A 20,326-nucleotide genomic window follows, 5' to 3' on the forward strand; every position below is an offset into this window, starting at 1 on the left:
CCCGTGTATAGAGAGAATTAACATTTTAATTATCTATTGACATAAACTTAAACTATTTAAATATAAATTTTGAACCTAAACTTTTGTGCAAGACCTGAGTTAGTTTGTTGTAAACACCCACACCTTAAATAAATGGATCATTCGAAGCAAAATAAAATTGTATACCTATAAGCTAAAGTTTATTTTAATATAGATACCTAACTGAAAGGAACAAACTAGAAATTCAAGTCTAGAAATTAAAATTATTCTAGTTTTTCGAGTGTATTTTACAACTTTTATTCAGTAATTTGATCTAGCCGTTTTTGAGATACGATGGAGGAAAGTTTTAAAAACACGGGTTTGAGAGAGACTTTTAATTTTTAGAATTTTAACGAACAGCTTCAACTTCAACTTCTAACTTCTGTATCTTTAAAACTACTTAGAATTTCTATAAAAGCACTTTACCACCTGGTTCTAAAAATGTTAGCAAGTCAATTTATAAAAAAATCAATAAGTAAAGAGTTCCAGAGGGAAGTACATATTTAATAAACATTTTTTATTACTACTGGGAAACAATCCTTATCACGTACCTGATCCAATAGTATACCTCTGATAGACTCCCTCTTTGTTTACCTTTTTTATCTACATATTATTGCGATTTTTTGTTGACTCTCATATCGGAGTATCCATAATATTTCATATATTGCAATGAGTTTGGCGAGGAGGAAGTTACTGTATCTCCATAAATAGACTGCCGGAAGATGAGACACTCTGGTCACGACCACCTCCAAGCAGACTCTCTTCAATTAGCACCTCGTTCTTACCTGTTTCGGAGAGTCATGGCCAAGAGCTGGGCGGCAAAAGTTGATATTATCGCCGCCTAATGCCGTGACACGATTAAAGCCTTTCAAGAAGCGCCTTTTTCCAAACTGTCAGACAAAGTTGTTTTGGGGAAAAGTTGTTGGCACTTAGATTTTGGTTGTTAACATGGCCCCGCCCCACCATCGCCCCTGCCACTGGCTTAAAACTTCTGTGGAAGTGCACCGTCCCACATTTATTTCCCTCGGTGTTGAAGCATTTTCATAAATTTCCACTTACTCATCGGGGGCGGCAGGCAGGGACTCACTCGGGATTGTGTCTCCGGCCTTATAACACGCTCCGTTAACCGTTTCTGGCTTGGCTGGGCATTACTCCATCATTCGGCTGGAACTTTGCATAATTTTCATTTATTACCGCAGCACTTTTTTTTACGCACTTTTGTATTTTTTATGTGCCACCGTATCTCGCGCCGATCTGGCTGGAAAGTGACTGACAAGGCCTGCTCCCCAACTCCCAACTCCGATTTATCTCACAAATTTAATCTTTTCACATAATTTTCTCTGCGTGGCTTTCATGTAATTACCAGCCTCTCGTCCTTCATTGGGGCCTGGGCCTGGGCCTCTCCTCTGGGAAAGTTTCCAGCTGCCGCTTTATCGCCCGGCCAGTTTACATAAATCAGGCATAGCCTTCTTTTGTTTACGAGCCCTTTCACTTAATAATGAATTTGTTCGCTTCTTTTAATTGCAGGTGAGTCTGATTCGGAGGTGCAACCGATCCAAAGGTCAAATGGCAGAGGGTAAAGTACAAATGCAGTGGCTTCTGGAGCACAAAGTGGTGCTCGACATGGCAGTTTCTTTTATTCACATGCAAAATTACAAAAATAAATGAAAACCCCTTTAGACACGTTACGCGGTTTGAATGGAGATTCATAATCTCCATGACTCCTCTCATGACTCTCATGACTGATTCATGACTCCATGAATGGCTGCTGGTTGGTTGGTCTTTCGGGCTTATCGTGTGTGTGGGAATATATATGTCTTACATAATGCAATAAACTTCATCAGCGCTTTCAGTGTGCCACTCTTTATTAGACGCTGACTTGGTGGCACATCCGTTGCATGCCGGCGCACCTACTAGCGGGCGGAATCCGGGCTGGAAGTGGCGCCACAGCCCAAGCCGGCTGCCGCATCGGCGGCGGCAACAATATCGAGGATCTTCTCTGAGATAGTCTTTGCGGTGTGCTGGCTGCAGTCTTCTTGGCACAGGATTTCGATGTCACGGAGTTTCGAGAAATAGAAGTCCCTGTCCTTCTCCAGACCCTGCCACAGGGTGCTCAGCCTGGTGAACTCCGCCATGGGGTTCACGGCCGGCTCCTTGGCGGCGCGGCGCGGCACTGGGTCCCTGTTCTCCTGGTCGATCTCCGGCCGAGGGCGCTTGGCAGCGTGTGTTATGTCGAATGTGTCAACGACCCGACTCGTGGGACATGGCGACAGGACCCTTGGGGTCTTGGAGCCCACGAAGCTCGAACCGTAGCCCATGGCAGCCCCGTTCCGGGCGCTGAGGGCGTCGTAAACGTGGCCGTCGTAGTTGGCGTCAACGAATCTCCGGAACCACTGCAGGAACTCAAAGTTGTCCTGGAACCGGCCCTTGACCAGCTTGTCTATCGGGATCACCTTGTCCACTGATACCTTCTTGAAGCTGATCTGCAGTATCTTGAAGTTCTGCAAGAAGTCGTACTCGGTGTTGGTGCGGAACTTGATGCGCTTCATCGGCACCGAGCTGGGGAACATCATGTCCATGAACTGGCAGTAGGCCGCTCCGGTGCAGAGCTCCTCGACCTTGGTGAACTGCGCCTCCAGGTGCCGGTTCACCCAGGAGAGCATATCGTGGCGCGACGGATTGTCGGAGGTTACGTTCGTTGAGTACACGTTCACTGCCCTGCCCATGGTCCTGGACATCGTCTACTTTGAATTTTTACCTATGTATTTTGTACTTTCTGATTTCGCATCGAGTTTTCAGCCAGTCCGATCGAGTCGTTGTTAGTTGTGGAATGAAGTGTGAGGGGGAGCTGTTCCAAGCTTGTTCCTAACCTATTTTGCAAAGAATACTAGACTAAAAATAACACTGAAAGCACTAAACAGCCCTTTCCAGCACTGGTTCTGTATGGTCTAAATAGAGATGCGAGAAAATAAAAGATCTAAAAGAAAAAGAGTAATAATTTGTATAATTTATTAAGATAAGTCTATAAAGTTATTATATTTATAGATTAAGAGGCTTAGAAGCATATTGGAAGGCACAGATAGATGATGAATAGATCTGTAAGCTAAACCGATTATTCCGAAACGTTATCGAAGTTGACATCGAACTTCTCCCAGCTATAGTCTAAATAATACAGTTCTCGGCATTTGAAAAAAGTTCGTTGAACCCGCTGCACTTGCAACTGATTGTTTAAAGTGGAAACTACTCCCTGGGAGCCGAGTAAACAAATGGTAATTATGGCCAGCAGTCTCCCCACTCCCATCGTATAAACAAGGCAAGTCAAAGACCCCTTTTGAGGGAAAACTAGACAAAGAGTGAGGAAAATTTACATGAATTTTTAATTAATTTGCATCCAAATTTTGTCTGCCGGCCAACTTTCACTGGTTGACAGTTTGTCATCGCCAAGACCTACTGGAACCCCTGGAAACAAAACAACCAACAGCCCCAACCAAGACCCTCCCTAAACACCATTGTTGGCCACATTCCTGGGCAAAAAACATTTGTGAAAACGTGACCCAGAGCAGAGTCACTTTTGAAATTCAAAGTCAAATGTAAACTACATGAATTTCTGTACGGAGTGCTGGGGGGATGGGGTATACGGACGGGCCATAATTTATTATGATTCTACTGACTGGCTTATTTGGGCATCTTATTGATGACTGGGGCTCCAGTCTCCAACTGGGAATGCGACGCACGTTTCTCATTTTGTCTAAATGCGTCTGCCGTTCAAATTTCACTTTTCCTCTGCAGCCCAGCTCCTCCTCCCAGTTAGCTTTATAGCGACATCTGTGCATTATGTGCGGATTCAATTCAGATCGGGAAAGTTGCCTGCCACTGCAACGGGCTCTTCCACGGCCATGCCAACTGTCAGTTTCTGGGATGCCACCAGCCCCACTCCATCCACTCCTCGTTCTGGGTTGCACCAAAGCTTTGATATCGGAGATTTCTGGTTGCAACGAGGCGGCAGTGATTTGGCTTCAGTGGCATACCGTGTAAGTTGTAGAATGAAGGGTGGTTTAGAGCAGGTTCTCAGTAGGTTTAGGTACTATTAGAAACTATTTGGGATAAGAACTTCCAACCAAGTAAACAATTGTAAGTTAGATGTAAAAAGTAGTATGATTAGGTAATAACATTTAAAGTCAAAAGGTTCGACATTATTTTCTCTTTTAAATCGAATAAATATTAGAATTAATGAGTATCTCCTAGTCTAAACCGCAGTATTCCCCCACAGCCACTTGTTTCAAATGCAAGTGCACTGAGACGGAACTATCGACGTCTCAGTTTTCAGCAGTTGCCACGCCTGACTGAGGGCAGAACCAGCTCAGAACCGACCCCGGGCCAGCTCTGATTCCCTTTCGCACTGACCAACTGCGGTCTCAGCTTTCCAGAGGGTGACCTCCCAGGACCCAAGCTGCCTCCTGCCTGCTGTGGCATGCAAATTGCATAAAATATGGCCATATAAAAAGCATATTCGTGTTCACTGAATATGCAATTGACTGGCACCATGGCACCCTGGCACCGCTGGCCCCCGAGAGAGTTGGCTTAGAAGGAAAACTCCTTTTATCCTGGCATATTTCAGATTTATGCTGGCACTTTGGGGAGCTACGCCGGGATAAATGCAATAAACCATCTTGCCGCAGGGAAAAAGAGTTATATGGCTTACAAGACCGACGGTCTATCAATGGCAGTGGAAGATGCATGTGCGTTCGAGGAAAGTATTTCCTAAGAGATGCCAGCAAAAAAATAGAAACAAATGGAAGACAGTTTCACTTGGCGAGTGGACGCATCTTTTCACCTTCGGTTTCCGATTTCTGATTTCTGATTACTGGTTGGTGGTTACTGGTTTCTGGTTTTCCACGCGACTCATTGTTGAATGGCCATAAAAGCGGGCCCGGTCGCGATGTAATTAACATTTCTTGCTCGAAATTTCCTGCTACGATTGCAATTTCCCCTAGTTCCCTTTTCCGACGCATTTCCACGTCGGGCCAACAGCCGGTCATTAGCCATTAGCCATTGGCCAGCCAGGTCCCATCGCTCTTCCCATTTCTCTTACCTGTTTTTGGGACGTGTCCGGCCAACTTTTCATGCACTTTGAGCGTGTGTTTTTTCCTTTTTGCCGCTTCTGTTGAGTTCTCCGCTCCGCTCCGCGGGCAATGTGAAATTTTTCGCCGTAAACGTGCCGAGTGGCGAGTGCCTGGTGCCGTGTGCCTTGTGCCGCTTAATTAAATCGCCTAAGCACCTTGACCACCGCCGCCCATCGCAGATGTCAGCTGGCAGATACAAAATACGTATAATTTTTGCAAATCACCAAAAAACATGTTTCGCATTTCGGGGTTTCTTTCGATGTAGGTCACACATGGTCCGTGGGAGGGGCTGGGTTCTCCTTAAGCCAGACTCTGTCTGCTTGTTGGGATTACCAAGCTGGATTGCTGCCATCCTCAGCTCAAGTTGAACTATTTTATGATGCCTTTCAAGCTCAACAAAAGCGCTTCAGAATCCCTTCAAACCCATTCTAAATAAATTCTTCAGAGCCAAAGCAACTGCTTCCCATTTCAACTCAACCGTAACTCTTGACAAGTACTTGCCTTGCAATTGCACGAAATCCAATGACAGCCAAGCTGTGGCTGGAGGCCGTGGGCGGAGCGGCTCTTGGTTGGGTTTATTTGTATCTGGAGCTACCGTTCCAAGGCCCGTTGCAATTAATGAGCCTGCCACTCCATTACTCCGCTCATCCGCCGCACTTTGAGGCTACAGTTTATGCGCCTCACAACTTCTAATTGGCTCGGGACTCGCTGCCTGACAGATGTGCGCCAGTTAACAGTTTCTAATGTGTTGACGACTCGCATCTGACAGATACATTTCGGCTGGTTGCCTCTTGGCCAGTTAGCGGCTTGTTTACGCGGTGGATTTGAATGGGGAGCGCGGAGAACAGGTCTCTTTGGGGCAAGTTTGATTGGAAGTTGTGGGATTTGGGGACTAGATTTGCGTATCTCATCATTCCATCTTAAGTGTATCTTAAACTTCGACTAGTCCTAGAAGCCACTAAACTTCTTGTTTTCGCTCGAATTTATTTGCCCTCCTCTCCAGTAGCGGACGAGTGTCTCCGGAGTGCCGTGAACTCAATTATTTTTGCAATTACTTTTTATGATTCCACAGTTTACAGTCGCTCCATCGCCATCGCCATCCCCGACTCCATCTCCAGAGGCCTTCCGACGCGATTGGATTGGAGCGGAGTGGCCGTGGAGTTTCATTGAGGGTGTTTGTTCTTTGTCCCCAATTGAAATGTCAACAATCGACTCGACTCGAAACGAAACGAATCGAGAAGAATCGCTGATTTTAAGCATTAGGAGCTGACATAATCGCCGGCTCTTGAGCTCCACTCGGAAGTGGGTCAGTCGCTGGCATTTAGCTGTATCTATCAGATACACGTACGAGTAGCAGTACGAGTATCTGGGAGCGTCATCTGCGCCGAGTGTTCGCCAAAGTTGGCCATTTGTGGGTTTGTTTTGCTTCGCTAGTACGCTAGTACTTTGACTTGGAGTAGCTGTTTGCTGGTTTCTGGCCAAATGGTAGCTGTACCTATTGTGCCCCAAACCGGTTTCCCTTAAAAGCTCTAAGTAAACGTAAGCGTAAGCGGCCAAAGAGGAGTTTAAGCCCCGGTTTTATGGCCACTGTCCGTCGCGGTTCCTGGCACTCAGCCACTGCCACTACCACTGCCTCTGCCTCTGCCCTCCGGGCCAAACCAGTTTTCAATAGCCTTCTTTTGATTTGCCTGCCCGCACTAAACTCTAAACTAAACGCTCTTCATTCGGTCACGCTTAGCTAGAATTTACTTTTCCGATGTTACAATTCTCCAAGAGTCGTTATGTAAATTAGCGACTGTTTCTGTTGCTTCCCGAGACCCTGTGTCTAATGTCGATTTCGTGGCTTTTCGGTGACTTCCGCCCGGCTTGTTTATGGGCCACAATCTGTTGACTTATTTATATTCGAAATCTGGAAGAGTTGCACAACAATTTCCCACCACCACGAAGTGCCGACACTGTCGTTGAGAGTCATGCCACAGTTGGTAGAGCCTGTCCCTCCACAGACATTGAAAAAAATTAAATAAAAATATTTACAAAAAGGAATATTTATTATCCCTTTTCTAAGACCTATCCTTGTCTATTAGAAAAGGTCTATTGTTTTGGATTCTATTGTAAAATATTTAATACTGCCCCTAACCTTTAGGGCTTGTTTGCTAAGATTTTTCTCTCCGTGTCCCTAATTTACATTGCCGACTCTTCAGGCCAACTGGCTCAGTGACTCGACTTTACTCGCCTGGCTGACTGAGTAACTGACTAACTGAATGACTGAATGACTGACTGAGCGATTGCAGCTTGTCTTTGGCCTGGCTCGAAGCAAATGTTGCACGACTCTCGCTGCTGCTGCTGCTGCTGTTGCTTTCGATGTGGTTGTCTTGACTTAATTCGGTGGTAGTGGTCTGGTGGTCTGGTGTTTTGGTGGGTCTCTTTTGCCAGTCAGTCGGTGGTGGAACGCAGACCCAGTCCCAAGTCGCAACCACAATCGCTGAAAGCGTTGAGCCGTGAGCTGTTAGTTGCAAGCTGTCGAGCTGCATTCATAATTGGATTTGTCATATTTCCGTTGCATATTCGACATATCGATTCGTGTGGACACTGTTCCGAACTGTGACATCTAGAAGCCAGCATGGAGAGCGCCCTCCCAGTGGCCGAGTTCCAGAAGATCAAGCTGCGTCCGGTGCCAAAGGTGAAGCGCCGGGCCCCGCCGCCGCCCGTGAGCCACCGCCTCAAGCAGAAAAATGTGCGAAAAGAAAAGTGTACTTAAGTAGCTTTAGGTTCGTGCCCTGATCTCCTGGCCTCCTGGCGCGCCGGTGAACTTTCGCTCTCAGCCGGAAAGTGGACATGGCCAAAGTGAAAACAATGGCTGTTCCGAAAGGAAAAGGAGAGCAAAAGCGTGGGAAGATTGGCCTGCGATTGCGGTGCAGTCTTGGCTGGAAATCGCACGCTAGTTTCACTTGAAAAGGCACAGCATGATGCAAGATCTCTATCGCTGTAAAAATAGATACAAATTGGCCAGAAGTTGTCTTAAGAATTAAGCAATTAAGATCTGTTTTTCACTATGTATTTTTTGACTACTATAAGTATGTGTCATTTAATTACAGACTTCAGCCACCACAAAGACAACCACGCTCACCACTCCGGCCAAGCTGTATGGCAAGGACCTGAGCGAGTACGATGATGTGGATGTGGAGAGTCTGCTGGCCCAGCTCTCGGCCGAGGAGATAACCATATTGGCCAAAGAAGTGGATCCCGATGTGAGTAATCCTTGCAAATTATCAAAACTTTATAAATAAAACTAATATGTAACGCTCTTTCAGGACAACTTCCTGCCGCCTGATCAGCGCTGCAGCTATGAGTGCACCAAGGATGCCACCGGGCCGCTGAACCGCAAGCAGCTGATCGAGCACATCAACAAGCAGGCTATCGAGACCCCCGACCAGCCAGAGTTCGAGCCCTTCGTCCAGGGCAAGGTGCGTGGCAAGAAGTGGGTGCCCCCGCCAAGGGATGCCCGGGACATCGAGGCCGAGGAACAGATCGCCATCGATCTGGGCGAGGAGTATGAACACGCTCTCAACGACGCCACGCAGGAGGAGATCATCGATCTGGCCGCCATTCTGGGCTTCCACTCGATGATGAACCAGGACCAGTACCATGCCTCGTTGCTCAACAAGGGCCAGCCGGTGGGCATGGGCTGGGACGGCATCACCAAGTCTACGCAGCAGAAGCTCTTCCCCATGGATCCGCCAAACAGCACAGACGTCGAGGAGTCCATTAAGCGGGTCAAGGACGATGACTCCAAGCTGATTGACCTCAACTTGAACAACATTAAGGTTTCTCATTTTAAACAATATTTCCTGTCAAGAAAACTAACTTTTTCGATTCATTCGCAGAACATCTCGGACGAGAAGCTCGAGCAACTGTTTGCCGCACTGCCTCAGAATGAACATCTGGAAGTCCTCTCGCTGACAAATGTCGGCCTCACCGACAAGACAGCCCTCCTGCTGGCGGAGGCTATCGAGAAGAGCAAAACCCTGAGAGTATTAAACGTCGAGACCAACTTCATCAGTCCGCCCGTGATCGTCAGGCTGGTGCAAGCCCTGCTCAAGTGCCGAACCATTGAGGAGTTCAGGGCCTCCAATCAGGTTAGTGATTGCTCTTCAGTTTACTTCACGACAAGAGGGAGCTAACGATTCTATGTTTGTTTCCTTCCGCCAGCGATCTGCGGTGCTGGGCAACAAGATCGAGATGGAGATCACCGACCTGGTGGAGAAGAACTCGTCGCTGCTGCGCCTCGGCTTGCACCTGGAGTTCAACGACGCCCGTCACCGTGTGGCCGCTCACCTGCAGCGCAACATCGACAGAAGTAAGTTGACCCCGTGGGTTTGCCCTTGTGACCCTGGGTTACATCCACTCCCACCGATCTGCAGGCGATCACCGTTGGTTTCCGCGTTCTCCCCCTTGCTAGGATTGAGTATCCATTAGGTATTTTATTGATCGAGTTGCCTCACTTGCGCGTTTAGGTGAATTGCAACAAGGTATGTTAGCCAGCGGCATCAGCAGCAGTTGCACCGCCAAAACCACCACCACCACAGCTTCGTCATCGTCACAGCCACCATCTTCACCCAGCCTCCATGCGCATCCCGATCATGCTGCTCCCAAGGCAGCCAAGGACATTTCGCCCACTCGGGCCAAGTGCCTGGCTGCCTTCGAGCAGTTCATCAAGGCTCGCACCTTCACCGATCCGGCAGATACTGTATCTCTTGGTTTGCCACCGGCAGGGCGCCTCGTGCGCAATCTCCAGGCATCCACCTCACCGGGAACCGCAGCTGAGAAGAAGATCTGAGCCCCAAGTTTGGTAACCAAGCTCCAAGTTGTTGTTGCCACAGTTGCGTCTACCCCTCGACCCACTATTCTCAAACTTTTCTCTATAATTATCTCCTGTTTGTATGTGTGGTAACCAGGTAAACTGTTTTCGGCCATCATCAGCCCATCATCTTTCCAGTTCCAGTTCCAGTACCAGATTCAGGTCTAGAACCAGATTTATCTGTAATCTGGTTTAGTATTTTAACCAAATCGTTCTCCATTCTCACATCGTTTCATCAGCCTTCGTTGCGTTTCGTTATCGTTCTCGTTCACGTTCACGTTACCATGTTATCGTTCGTTCTCACCTGTCGTTCTCGTTCACCGATTGTCGTACCTGGTTGAGGGATCCCATAAGATAGAATAAGTCGGTGGATAAAGTATTAGTTATACATACAAGTACATTATTGTAAGAGGAATCAGTACGTATATCATTCTTCCATGTCCAGCCAATGCTAACTCAATGTCTATCCCCTAGAGTAGAGATCTCGCTAGGTGGGATCCTCCGTTGTAATTATACCTCGTCCACCCCCGAATCTCTCTTTATCCGTCTCTTGTAATTACCATAGACTGTAATAGCGACCTGTCAAGATATAGAAACATTAACCAATTATCCACTTGTCTGTTGTAAATTGCAACTCAACTCAACTCGAACTCTAAACACGCAACCCAACAACTACAACTACAAACGATCGGTCGCAGTCTTCCGTGTTCAGAAACTGAAACCGAATCTGCCGAAGCTGATTCTGCCCGGGAACATGGAGATTGAACGCGAATTGGTGAGCTACCACCGATCGGCCACGCCCACTCCGTCGCCGTCGCCCTCGCCGCAACCGCCGGCGGACGATTACGATGTGGAGGTGGATCCGGATAACATGGTGATCCGCGGCGGCGGCGGAGACGCCTTCGATCCGGAGTTCGATCCCGACAACATGGTGGTGCCGGGCAGTCGCTCTGTAACCCCGAACTACGACGACAACGGTGTCTACCAAGCGCACACGTGAGTGAGGGGCCAACCGCACCGCCAATGGAGCCACTGAAAGCCACAGAACACCACCACCACCACAACAGCCACCAGAAACCACAAATGCGAGCCATGTACAGACAGTCATTCGATCCACTTTCGCCTTGTCCTTTTCGTCTCATTGGTTATGTAACCTCGATGTTGTCGTTGTTGATGTTGCCCGAAAATCGAAACCCCTGGAACTTGCAGACCAAGAACTTGTACATACCCCGAAGTATACACTGAGAAAAAACCCCAGAGACAGTTGCAACATTGTCATTTATATTTTATTTCGAAAAATATTCATAATTTCCTAATTGTTTTTGTATAAAAATTAAAGTAAAATATGAATGGCAATGCTGTTGATTTTGTATCCCCTGTGCAGAAACCGAAAACCGATTCCAGCACACAAACTCTTAGTTAATAAATAAATGTTTTCCATGTCGTCGTTGTCAGTCGCTTGCCTCATCACCACCGATCCTTGTAAATAATATGATCAGGATCCTACATCACTCAGATCAGATGCGAGCTATTAACCCACCCACACACACGCCGTCCATAGACACACTCATCGCAGCACTCTTTGTTTTGTATCTTGTATCTTTCTATCTCCACACGAAAAGCCCACGAAAAGATATATCAAAAACTACAGAGATCAGCCAACAGAATCAAGAAAACAGTATTCGAGACAGTCAAAAGTCAGAGTTCAAGCCTCACGATTCCTTCTATATGTTATGGTTTCTTTTATATTATTCGTCCTGTATCTGTATCATCCTTGTTCATGTGTCCTATTCTCTCTTTTCACCCCTCTGTTACAGTAAGAAAAGATCTTGAGTTGCGACTGCAGTTCAGATTTTTCAATAATCTGCATAGAAAGTCAACAAGAATTCAGTAAGCAGACCAGAAGCAGAAGCAGAAAGCAAGCAAAGCAACTAAACCATTTTTAAAGCGTTTTGTAATCTAAACCCCAAGAACCGAAGATAAAAAACATAAACATATAACAACGAAAGAACGTGTATAATATAATACTTGTATAATGAAGAAGGACTAAGCAGGAGCAGAAGTTTAAGATAAAGATAATCAGCCCCAGAGCTTGGAAATAATATATCTGTATACTCTAGAGAGACTTAACTAAGCACAGCAAACTGAAACCAAAGAAACGAAGTGAAATATATCAAACTATATACATATACTTTTAAATTATATAACGTTAAAGCGCAGTTCGAGCAGGCCCATCTAGAATGGGCTCTGTTCGGAGTCGAGGCCTGTTTTATAATCCAGCAGAACAAACGTTTAGGCGACACGTATATACTTTTCTCTAAAGCTTGACACAGGTATCTATGAACACGGATTCTCCTTCAACTTCTTCTACCAAGTTCTTCTGCTAATCTCGTTGTTGCAACTTGCAAAATAACCAAGCAACCAGCATATGCCATGCTATGTATAAATATATATATAGCTTTCAACTATTAGCCTGTGCAGCTTCGATTAGAGACAGTCTTTAAACTGCATCTGGCTGAATGTTTCCATAACTCGATATTAAAATAAATGATTGACTGTAAACTAAAACAGGCACTTCCTCAGCCCTTGCAAATGAACTGAACTCTTATAATCACTTATCAGATACAAAAATACTATAGTTTGCAAGGGCTGCCCAGTCTTCGGTCAATCGAAGCCAATCTCAGCTTTCTGTTTTGAACTGATCAGCCATGAACACTTGCATTTTGAGTACTTACCTTGTTCACTGTTTGATTTAACCATCTCCTGCATGATTCATTACTTGTGTTGCACTCTCCCCCATCCAACCCATTTGCATGTCGTGTGTTAACAACCCAAAAAACACTGTCCACACACCTAACCCGCCTTTGAAATGAGCCAACCAATCAGCTCTAATGAAGTTCTCTTCGTATAGGAATTAAACTGCGATGTATGATCTAAGTGAATACCCCAGATCCGAATCAAAGTAAACTATAATCCCCAACAACAAGAATAAAATGTTTTAAGACACTTTTGTGATTCAATAAGAACCAACAACTAACAGCAGAAAATAAAACAGCAGCACCACCGACAACAGAGCCATGAATACGTAAAAATATTTAAAAAGAAATATACTCGATCCTGAAATAATAATGTAGCTCTGTATTCGGCGCAGACGAACAGTTGGTACCCTTCTGTATAATTGTTGTTTGATCGTTTTTAAAAGTGTGCGATTCTGTAGCCCGAAAATAGCCCCCTAACCACATTAATAAAATCTGAAAAGCTTATAGATATGATAAAGACTATCGCATACACAAAACCCAACAACTTTGGGGATGCCTTGAATGTTGTATCTTCCCCTTGACTGAACCTTTATTTACATATTTGATTGATTGAACGAATTTTAAACTAACCAAGAACTAAAATTGTTGAATTCCTCTCTATTTTTCACTCTGTGTGCCACCACTTGACTAATGCCAAAAATTTATTTGTTTCTTCTCTTCCCAACCCACCCACGCACACACTCGATCTCGATCCTTCTGTGTTTGTGTTTCCAGTACGTGTGAAACGCCTCAACCAGCGTAAATAAAAAGACAAAATCGAAAAAATTATATAGCAGCAACCAACAACAATTATAAGCTACCACCACCAACCACCCAAGAACAAAATCAAGCAGAAAGCCATCTACTATGTGTGTGCATTCGTTGTCCAACTCTTGATTACCAAATTAACAAGCAATCCACGCCAGAAACACCAACAGCAACCAGAACCAGAACCACCACGAATACAACAACCGCGGCAACTAGATCAACAATTTCTATCCAACCTATTCTCCCACCAAAAATTCAGTCCTATTGTGAAACCCGAACCAATCTACCAACCAAATGTGAACTAACACCGAAGAATGATGTGTGACATGAAGTACGTAAAGTATTTAGACAAATAAATGACTCAAAGTGAATAATAATTTCACAATCTTAAGTAATTTAAGTCTTATGTAAGTTTTTTTTTTTATCTTAAAGTGAAAGGAAGAAGGGGATATCAAGGACCTAGTTACTTAGTTTATTATAATTCTGATATTAAATTGTAAAATTCAAAATTTAATACAACTCTTTTAGATTTAAACTTCAATTTATTTTCTAAATCTGTTACAAACCTATTTGTAATCATAAGTTAACACCTTAGTTCCCTTGGTGACCCCGAAAGCGCCAAGTTTGACGCTTCAATCGGAGATTGGACGAAAATAAAGTCTAACTGGGCCGGTAAATATTTATGGACTTTAGCCACTGGTTAGCATCTTTTTAGGTTAGTCTTAAGTCAACAACGGCAGTATTTGGATGACACTTCTGACAGTTCTGTGCGTCATGCCAAAAGGAAAGAATTAAGACAATTTATAAATATATCTACCCTAGAATCTAGAGCTAACCGTTTGGTGTTGCCTTTCCTAACAGCCAGCAAGAGGAATTATTTGGATCAAGTTACTAATACAATTTCCGTGTGTGTTTTCCAGTTGGACGTCAACGTCGCATGGGACATCTCAGCAGGAACTACACCATTGGCGTCTGGCAGTAGGATTATTTGGATTTGGAGTCTATAAAATGCAAAAAAAAAGTGTTTCATACTTGTTGCTGTACTCACACGAAGCATTGTTTAATTGTTCTGTTTAGTGTTTGTTGCGTTCTTCAGATTGATGATTTCGGTTCGAGTTTGTGTTCGGTTCACCACATAAGCATAATCATATTTGTTTGTTACGAGTTAGGCGAATTTTCATTGAAACCCACGATCACACAACTATACGATGGTGTCTGCTTGCTATTTGGCAGCTGATTCAGATCCTTTTTAAAGTAATTCTTTCCTTAAGCACTTCTTCACATTTACGCTGAGCTTCACACACCACGCCCTCTGCGCCAATCATATTCTTTATTTTAATTTTATTTTATTCGATATAATTTCCATTCTGTCCCCTGTTTATCCCCTAGACGGGGTAACGATTCAAAATTTTAGTTTTAATTGTGTTTATATCCAAATGCACATACATGATACACACACATACACATAAAAATACATAATACTTATATACACTTTATATATATATATGATACATATATAGCCATGGTCTCTAAAAACAATTTACTGCTATTGAATTATGAAAATGCTTAAACATAAATTTAACTTATGGTTAAACACACAAAACAAATGAGAAACAAACAATTGTATAATGTAATGATACATCTTACTTTATATGACATAATGCAATGCTTTTAAAATACAATTTTTAAAAATCATGTAAAAACTTTAAAATTAAATAAAAAAATTATAAAAATACAAATTTATCTGGTGTTTATTTTATGGTTGGGATTCATATTTATTTTATAACTTTTCACTGTAAAAATTGCACAATTCAAGGGTTATCTAAAATTAGTTGGTAAACTTCCGTTCCGACTTTTAATCTAAATAAGCCAGCCGTAAAGATAAATTCGGATTATACAGTAGCTTCAAAACAGCTTCTTGATAACTGATTGTATCGCCCTTCATCTTTCCTTGATGCGTATCTCCAGTCACTTTCGATTATTAGTCGAGATGCGACACCGAGTACCAGATGCTCTAATCACCGGGTGATGGATAACTGTGAACATAAATATTTACCCGATGAATGGGTAGTGTACACTTGATCGACGATTCTCCATACCTGGCGCTTTGATTAATGGAAAAATTTCAATTATCAATGGGGACACTTGTGCCAGTTGGCAGGCCGAGAATTCCAAGGCAAACAATGGGGTCTAGTCCATTGTCGAGTGGAGTGTAGAGTTTGGCGTGTTTATGGAAGCGCTGTGGATATAACTGAAACATACAACCTGTATCCCGCTTCCACACACGACACGCGTCGGAATCTGGGCAAACAGCCTCCGGAGATAAGAGCGCGTGACGCAGCCGCCTGGAGCATCAGGCTTATCGGGCGTGTCTTGCCCATCGCATCAGTCCATCAGTTCCGTCGCAGTTCTTGGCCAGAATGTCCACGTTGGAGAACGAGGTCACCTTCCGCAAACAGGCGGAGGTGAGTCAGAACCTGGAGGCGCAGTTCCACAGCTCCTTCACGGACTTTATTCTGATCACCGATCATCGCACATCGAAGAGCAAGAGCCTAGAGCAGTTGGAGGCCTCCAAGGATGCGGAAGATGACACCTCCTGCTGTGCCAAGTATGCCAAAAATATATTCCGGATGAAGACTCTCAAGCGGCGACTCCCCTTCCTCACTTGGCTGCCTCATTACAATACCCGAGACTGTATCGGCGATCTTATAGCCGGATTCACCGTAGGACTTACAGTAATTCCCCAGGGCCTGGCTTACTCCGGCGTAGTCGGTTTACCACCAGAGGTAGGAAACTTTTGAGAGTCCTAGTTACTCCAAAATTACTCGAGATAAAGATTAAATAATTTATTTTTTTCCACCTTCAGTACGGTCTCTATGGAGCCTTCATGGGCTGTTTCGTTTACGTACTTTTGGGCACTTGCAAGGATAGCACCATTGGTAGCACCGCTGTGGCCTCGTTAATGACATTCCAGTTCGCCCAGGGCTCCTGGCAACGATCTGTGCTGCTGACCTTCCTGACGGGCATTATCGAAATTCTGATGGCCATCTTCAAGCTTGGCTGTCTGGTGGAGTTCGTTTCCGGCCCAGTCAGTGCAGGATTCACCAGTGCTGTGGCCCTGATTGTCTCCACCTCACAGATGCGATCGATGCTGGGCGTAAAGAGCGAAGGTGACTCCTTCCTAGCCACCTGGATCAGCATGTTCAAGGACATCGAACATGCGCGAGTGGCAGACACTTGCCTGGGCTTTGGATGTGTGTTCCTTCTGCTCGCCATGCGAAGTCTGGGCAAGCTGAAAATAGGACCCAAAGACGAGGGCAGAAAAAGTAGCTTCCATAAAGTCTTCAACCATGTGATCAAGTTCCTCTCCACCTCGCGAAATGCATCGGTAGTTATTCTCTTCACCCTCATCGCCATGCACCTGGAGGCTAAGGGAACGAATCCTTTCCGCCTCACTGGAGAGATCCCCAAAGGAATGCCGTCGTTTTCGCTGCCACCGTTTTCGATTGAAGCCCAGCCCGGAAATGAAACGGCAGGTATTCCTCCAGTGCCCGGGCAGAACTTCCTTCAAATGGTCCAGAGCATGGGCTATGGATTGATTATCGTGCCCCTGATGGCTCTGCTCGAGACCATGTCCGTGTGCAAGGCCTTTGCCAAGGGAAAACAGATCGACATTACCCAGGAAATGATCGCCTGCGGAGTGGGCAACATAGGCACTTCACTCTTCTCCGGATATCGATGCAATGGCGGACTGGCCCGATCGGCGGTGAATAATGCCAGTGGCTGTCGCACCAATATGTCCAATCTATATATCGGTGTGATTGTGGTTCTGGCCTTGAATTTCCTCACCGACTACTTCGCTTTTATTCCCAAAGCGGTGTTAGCGGCTATCATCATCTCAGCGGTTATCTTCCAGGTCCAGTACCAGGTCGTCACGCCCATGTGGCGCAGCAAACGTAAGTCCAGGCGTCCATCGGGAGGGTCTCTAATCATGAAACTGACTATACATCCTTTTAGGTTCCGATTTAGTACCTGGTATCCTGGCCTTTGTCACCTGTCTGGTTCTACCCCTAGAGATTGGCATCATGGTGGCCATCGGAGTCAACCTGCTCTTCATTCTGTACTATGCCGCCCGACCCAAGGTCACCCTGGAGCAACTGGAGACCCAGCAGGGCACCCGTTTCGTGAAGATCACCCCCGACCGTTGTCTGATTTTCCCCTCCGTGGAGTTCGTCCGGAACATGGTGCTCAAGTCCGGCAGCAAATCCACGCTGCCAGTGGTCATCGATTGCACCTACATCTACGCCGCAGACTATACTGCCGCCAAAGTAATCTCCTCCTTGGTGGATGACTTCCGGCGCCGGCACCAGAAGATCATATTCTTCAATCTGAAGCCCAGTGTTGTCAGCGTTTTTGAGGGCTTAAACACGAAACTGGTCCTGTGCTACAACACCCATGCTCTGAACCAGGAACTAAGGTCAGACGATTCCGACCTCAACAGATCCGTGGACTCCCTGGACCGGACAGAGTCTGGTAATGGAACCAGTGAATGTGTCAGCATGGCCAGTACCCTATCCCTGGCCAGGAGTTAGTGCTATTGCGATTTGAATAAAGTTAGTTAAGAGAATCAAATAATAATTAAATCTAAGTGCTGGAAAATTATATTTTTACTTGCAATCTTAATTTAAAAAGTGTGTAAAAAAATAATTGCAACTACTAATACTGGACTATAGTACTGTTTATTATGTTTTATATTTATAAAGAAATTGTTTAAGCTTAAGCTACTTCCAGAATTTCTTCATCGACATATTCTTCTCGGAGTCCTTCATCATCACTTTGGACACGGCCATCTCAAAGTCCTCCTGGGTGACATGAACTCGTCTTTCCCTCAAAGCATACATCCCGGCTTCGGTGCAAACTCCTTTAACTTCCGCCCCGGAAGCCCCCGGCATAAGCTCGGCGATTTTGCGCAGATTGATGCCCCTCGTTAGATTCATTTTGCGGGAGTGTATCTTCAAGATATCCAACCGGGCCTCCTCGTTGGGCGGTGGGAACTCAATCTTGCGATCGATGCGGCCGGGTCGAAGCAGAGCCTGGTCCAAGACATCGATCCTATTAGTGGCCATGATCACTTTGATGTTTTTCGTTGCCTCAAAGCCATCCAATTGGTTCAGAAGCTCCAGCATGGTCCGCTGGACCTCCGAGTCTCCAGTTCCCGTTTCCAGGCGAGAAGAGCCAATGGAATCGATCTCGTCCATGAAAATGATAGATGGAGCATGTTCTCTTGCCATGACAAAAAGCTCCCGCACCATACGCGATCCCTCGCCAATGAATTTCTGAACCAACTCCGATCCAGAAACCCGGATGAAAGTGCACTCCGTATGATGGGCAACGGCTCGGGCCAAGAGCGTTTTTCCAGTGCCAGGTGGACCGTAGAGGAGCACCCCTTTTGGCTGAGCTATGCCCAGGGCATCGAACAACTCAGGGTGTTTGACCGGCAACTCTATAACCTCCTTGATCTCCTGGATCTGCTTGTCCAGACCACCGACCATTTCGTAAGTGGAATCTGGAACCTTCTCCACCAACATGAGGGAAACCAACGGATCCACCTTATTGGGCAGAATCTTGTGAAGAGTGTAGCTCTCATTTCTGAGGGCCACTCGACTGCTGGGCGTCACATCCTTGATATTAATGGACTTGTCCACATCCACCACATATTTTCCCTCCGGATGTACCTTTACCAGCACCTTGTTTTTGTCCATCGGCTTCACCACCTCGCCAATGTAGCTGCCCTGTTCTTGGAGCAGTTGCAGCTCTTCTCTTAAAAGGCGGACTATATACATATGATACATAAAAATATGAATTTATAAAAATGAAGTGCCACTTGCTTTTAAAAAACATTACCCTTTGAGTTCAGTTCATTGCGCTGGGCCTGCAATCGCAGCAAATCCTTTTGACGTTCCATAACTATAAACTGCAACTCGGAAATTTTTTGTGTGAAGTACGAATGAAACCCAGGTCCACTCCCATCTTTGCCAGGTACACCTATATCGATATTCATCTCAAAAATTCTAGGGGTTCTAGTAATATTTCAAGGACTAGCAATATCGCAAAAACTTTCCGTTCCTAAAACCTATGCCTGTTTGAATTTAAGCTTTAAAATATTCTGCTCTACAACATCCAAAGAGAAACAGACTTGTTACAATTTTGTTGATATTTTAAAAGGAACTGACGCGGGCTGGCTTGCCGAGCTTTTGAAGATGAGACAACAGTTTTTAGTCAGTGGTTGGGAGTGTTTTGTCTCACTGACAAGTTTCCCAAAGGTAGGGTGACTGATGGAAGAGACTGCCAACTCGGCTACCTCTTAAACAGGTTGAAGAACAGACTACGACTTTTACGTTAAAGAAGTGTTGGAAATGCTGGCATTTTTTAAATTGGTAATATGTATTATAGGATCTATGTATATCGGATCATATATATATCGGATATAGCTGGCTGATCCTTATAAGAATTTCATTATCCATGAAAAAGTTTCAAGCTTCAATCTTTAAAACTACGATATAGGTACATACTTATTAGATATGATATTGTATTAATACCATACTAGATATACAAATCGGAGTTGTAGAACTCATATATATACTTGTTTTCGGTCGATCCTATAACCTTTGGTAGATCGAAAAAATATAAAACATAAAAAGTTCCAACCTTCTTAAAAACATCAAAGTTATAAAGTTAGGATGTCCCATTTCCTATTATTC

The 20,326-nt window shown here is 45.0% G+C and overlaps 4 protein-coding genes and 1 long non-coding RNA gene across 20 annotated transcripts in view; 2 read left to right on the forward strand and 3 right to left on the reverse strand.

Annotated features, from left to right (window-relative positions):
• Positions 1 to 15,037, forward strand: part of LOC6505561 (tropomodulin) — a 48,720-nt gene extending 33,683 nt beyond the window's left edge. For 5 of the 16 annotated variants that reach the window (XM_032449480.2, XM_044714322.1, XM_032449487.2 and 2 more), the window contains 6 exons: positions 8,237 to 8,389; positions 8,453 to 8,965; positions 9,026 to 9,277; positions 9,351 to 9,498; positions 10,698 to 10,995; positions 13,533 to 13,645. In XM_032449480.2, coding sequence (XP_032305371.1) covers positions 8,237 to 8,389; positions 8,453 to 8,965; positions 9,026 to 9,277; positions 9,351 to 9,498; positions 10,698 to 10,995; positions 13,533 to 13,560 — 1,392 coding nt within the window. In that variant the 3' untranslated portion in view covers positions 13,561 to 13,645. Of the gene's footprint in view, positions 1 to 3,269; positions 3,288 to 7,472; positions 7,876 to 8,236; positions 8,390 to 8,452; positions 8,966 to 9,025; positions 9,278 to 9,350; positions 9,499 to 10,697; positions 10,996 to 11,816; positions 12,333 to 12,910; positions 13,158 to 13,532; positions 13,825 to 14,485 lie in introns of those variants that run through there. The other 11 variants (XM_044714325.1, XM_044714328.1, XM_044714327.1 and 8 more) reach the window with 9 other exon arrangements.
• On the reverse strand, positions 1,616 to 2,988 carry LOC6505965 (microtubule-associated protein RP/EB family member 1). Its single transcript, XM_001964660.4, has one exon. It carries the CDS (start codon positions 2,754 to 2,756, stop codon positions 1,932 to 1,934), a length of 825 nt encoding a protein of 274 aa, XP_001964696.2. The 5' UTR covers positions 2,757 to 2,988; the 3' UTR covers positions 1,616 to 1,931.
• LOC123257028 lies at positions 14,899 to 15,804 on the reverse strand. The gene is made up of 2 exons (XR_006506937.1): positions 15,665 to 15,804; positions 14,899 to 15,601 (listed from the first exon to the last, which is right to left on the reverse strand). It is a non-coding gene; the product is annotated as an uncharacterized LOC123257028 (long non-coding RNA).
• On the forward strand, positions 15,756 to 18,345 carry LOC6505562 (sodium-independent sulfate anion transporter). The gene is made up of 3 exons (XM_001964658.4): positions 15,756 to 16,351; positions 16,432 to 17,521; positions 17,583 to 18,345. Exons 1-3 carry the CDS (start codon positions 15,986 to 15,988, stop codon positions 18,155 to 18,157), a joined length of 2,031 nt encoding a protein of 676 aa, XP_001964694.1. The 5' UTR covers positions 15,756 to 15,985; the 3' UTR covers positions 18,158 to 18,345.
• Positions 18,286 to 19,876, reverse strand: LOC6505964 (26S proteasome regulatory subunit 8). The gene is made up of 2 exons (XM_001964657.4): positions 19,470 to 19,876; positions 18,286 to 19,398 (listed from the first exon to the last, which is right to left on the reverse strand). The coding sequence occupies exons 1-2, from the start codon at positions 19,624 to 19,626 to the stop codon at positions 18,347 to 18,349; spliced, it is 1,209 nt and encodes a 402-aa protein (XP_001964693.1). The 5' UTR covers positions 19,627 to 19,876; the 3' UTR covers positions 18,286 to 18,346.
• Positions 19,877 to 20,326: the final 450 nt, after the last annotated feature.

This window comes from Drosophila ananassae, chromosome 2L (assembly GCF_017639315.1).
Source record: "Drosophila ananassae strain 14024-0371.13 chromosome 2L, ASM1763931v2, whole genome shotgun sequence".
Lineage (NCBI taxonomy): Eukaryota > Metazoa > Arthropoda > Insecta > Diptera > Drosophilidae > Drosophila > Drosophila ananassae.

Bases quoted from the DNA above. Each gene is read 5' to 3' on its own strand.
- LOC6505965 (XM_001964660.4), bottom strand. From the start codon at position 2,756: ATGTCCAGGACCATGGGCAGGGCAGTGAACGTGTACTCAACGAACGTA.
- LOC6505562 (XM_001964658.4), top strand. From the start codon at position 15,986: ATGTCCACGTTGGAGAACGAGGTCACCTTCCGCAAACAGGCGGAGGTG. The intron at 16,352-16,431 runs GTAGGAAACTTT...TTCCACCTTCAG, and splicing joins TAGTCGGTTTACCACCAGAG to TACGGTCTCTATGGAGCCTT. The intron at 17,522-17,582 runs GTAAGTCCAGGC...ACATCCTTTTAG, and splicing joins GCCCATGTGGCGCAGCAAAC to GTTCCGATTTAGTACCTGGT.
- LOC6505964 (XM_001964657.4), bottom strand. From the start codon at position 19,626: ATGAATATCGATATAGGTGTACCTGGCAAAGATGGGAGTGGACCTGGG. The intron at 19,399-19,469 runs GTAATGTTTTTT...ATATGTATATAG, and splicing joins CAATGAACTGAACTCAAAGG to TCCGCCTTTTAAGAGAAGAG.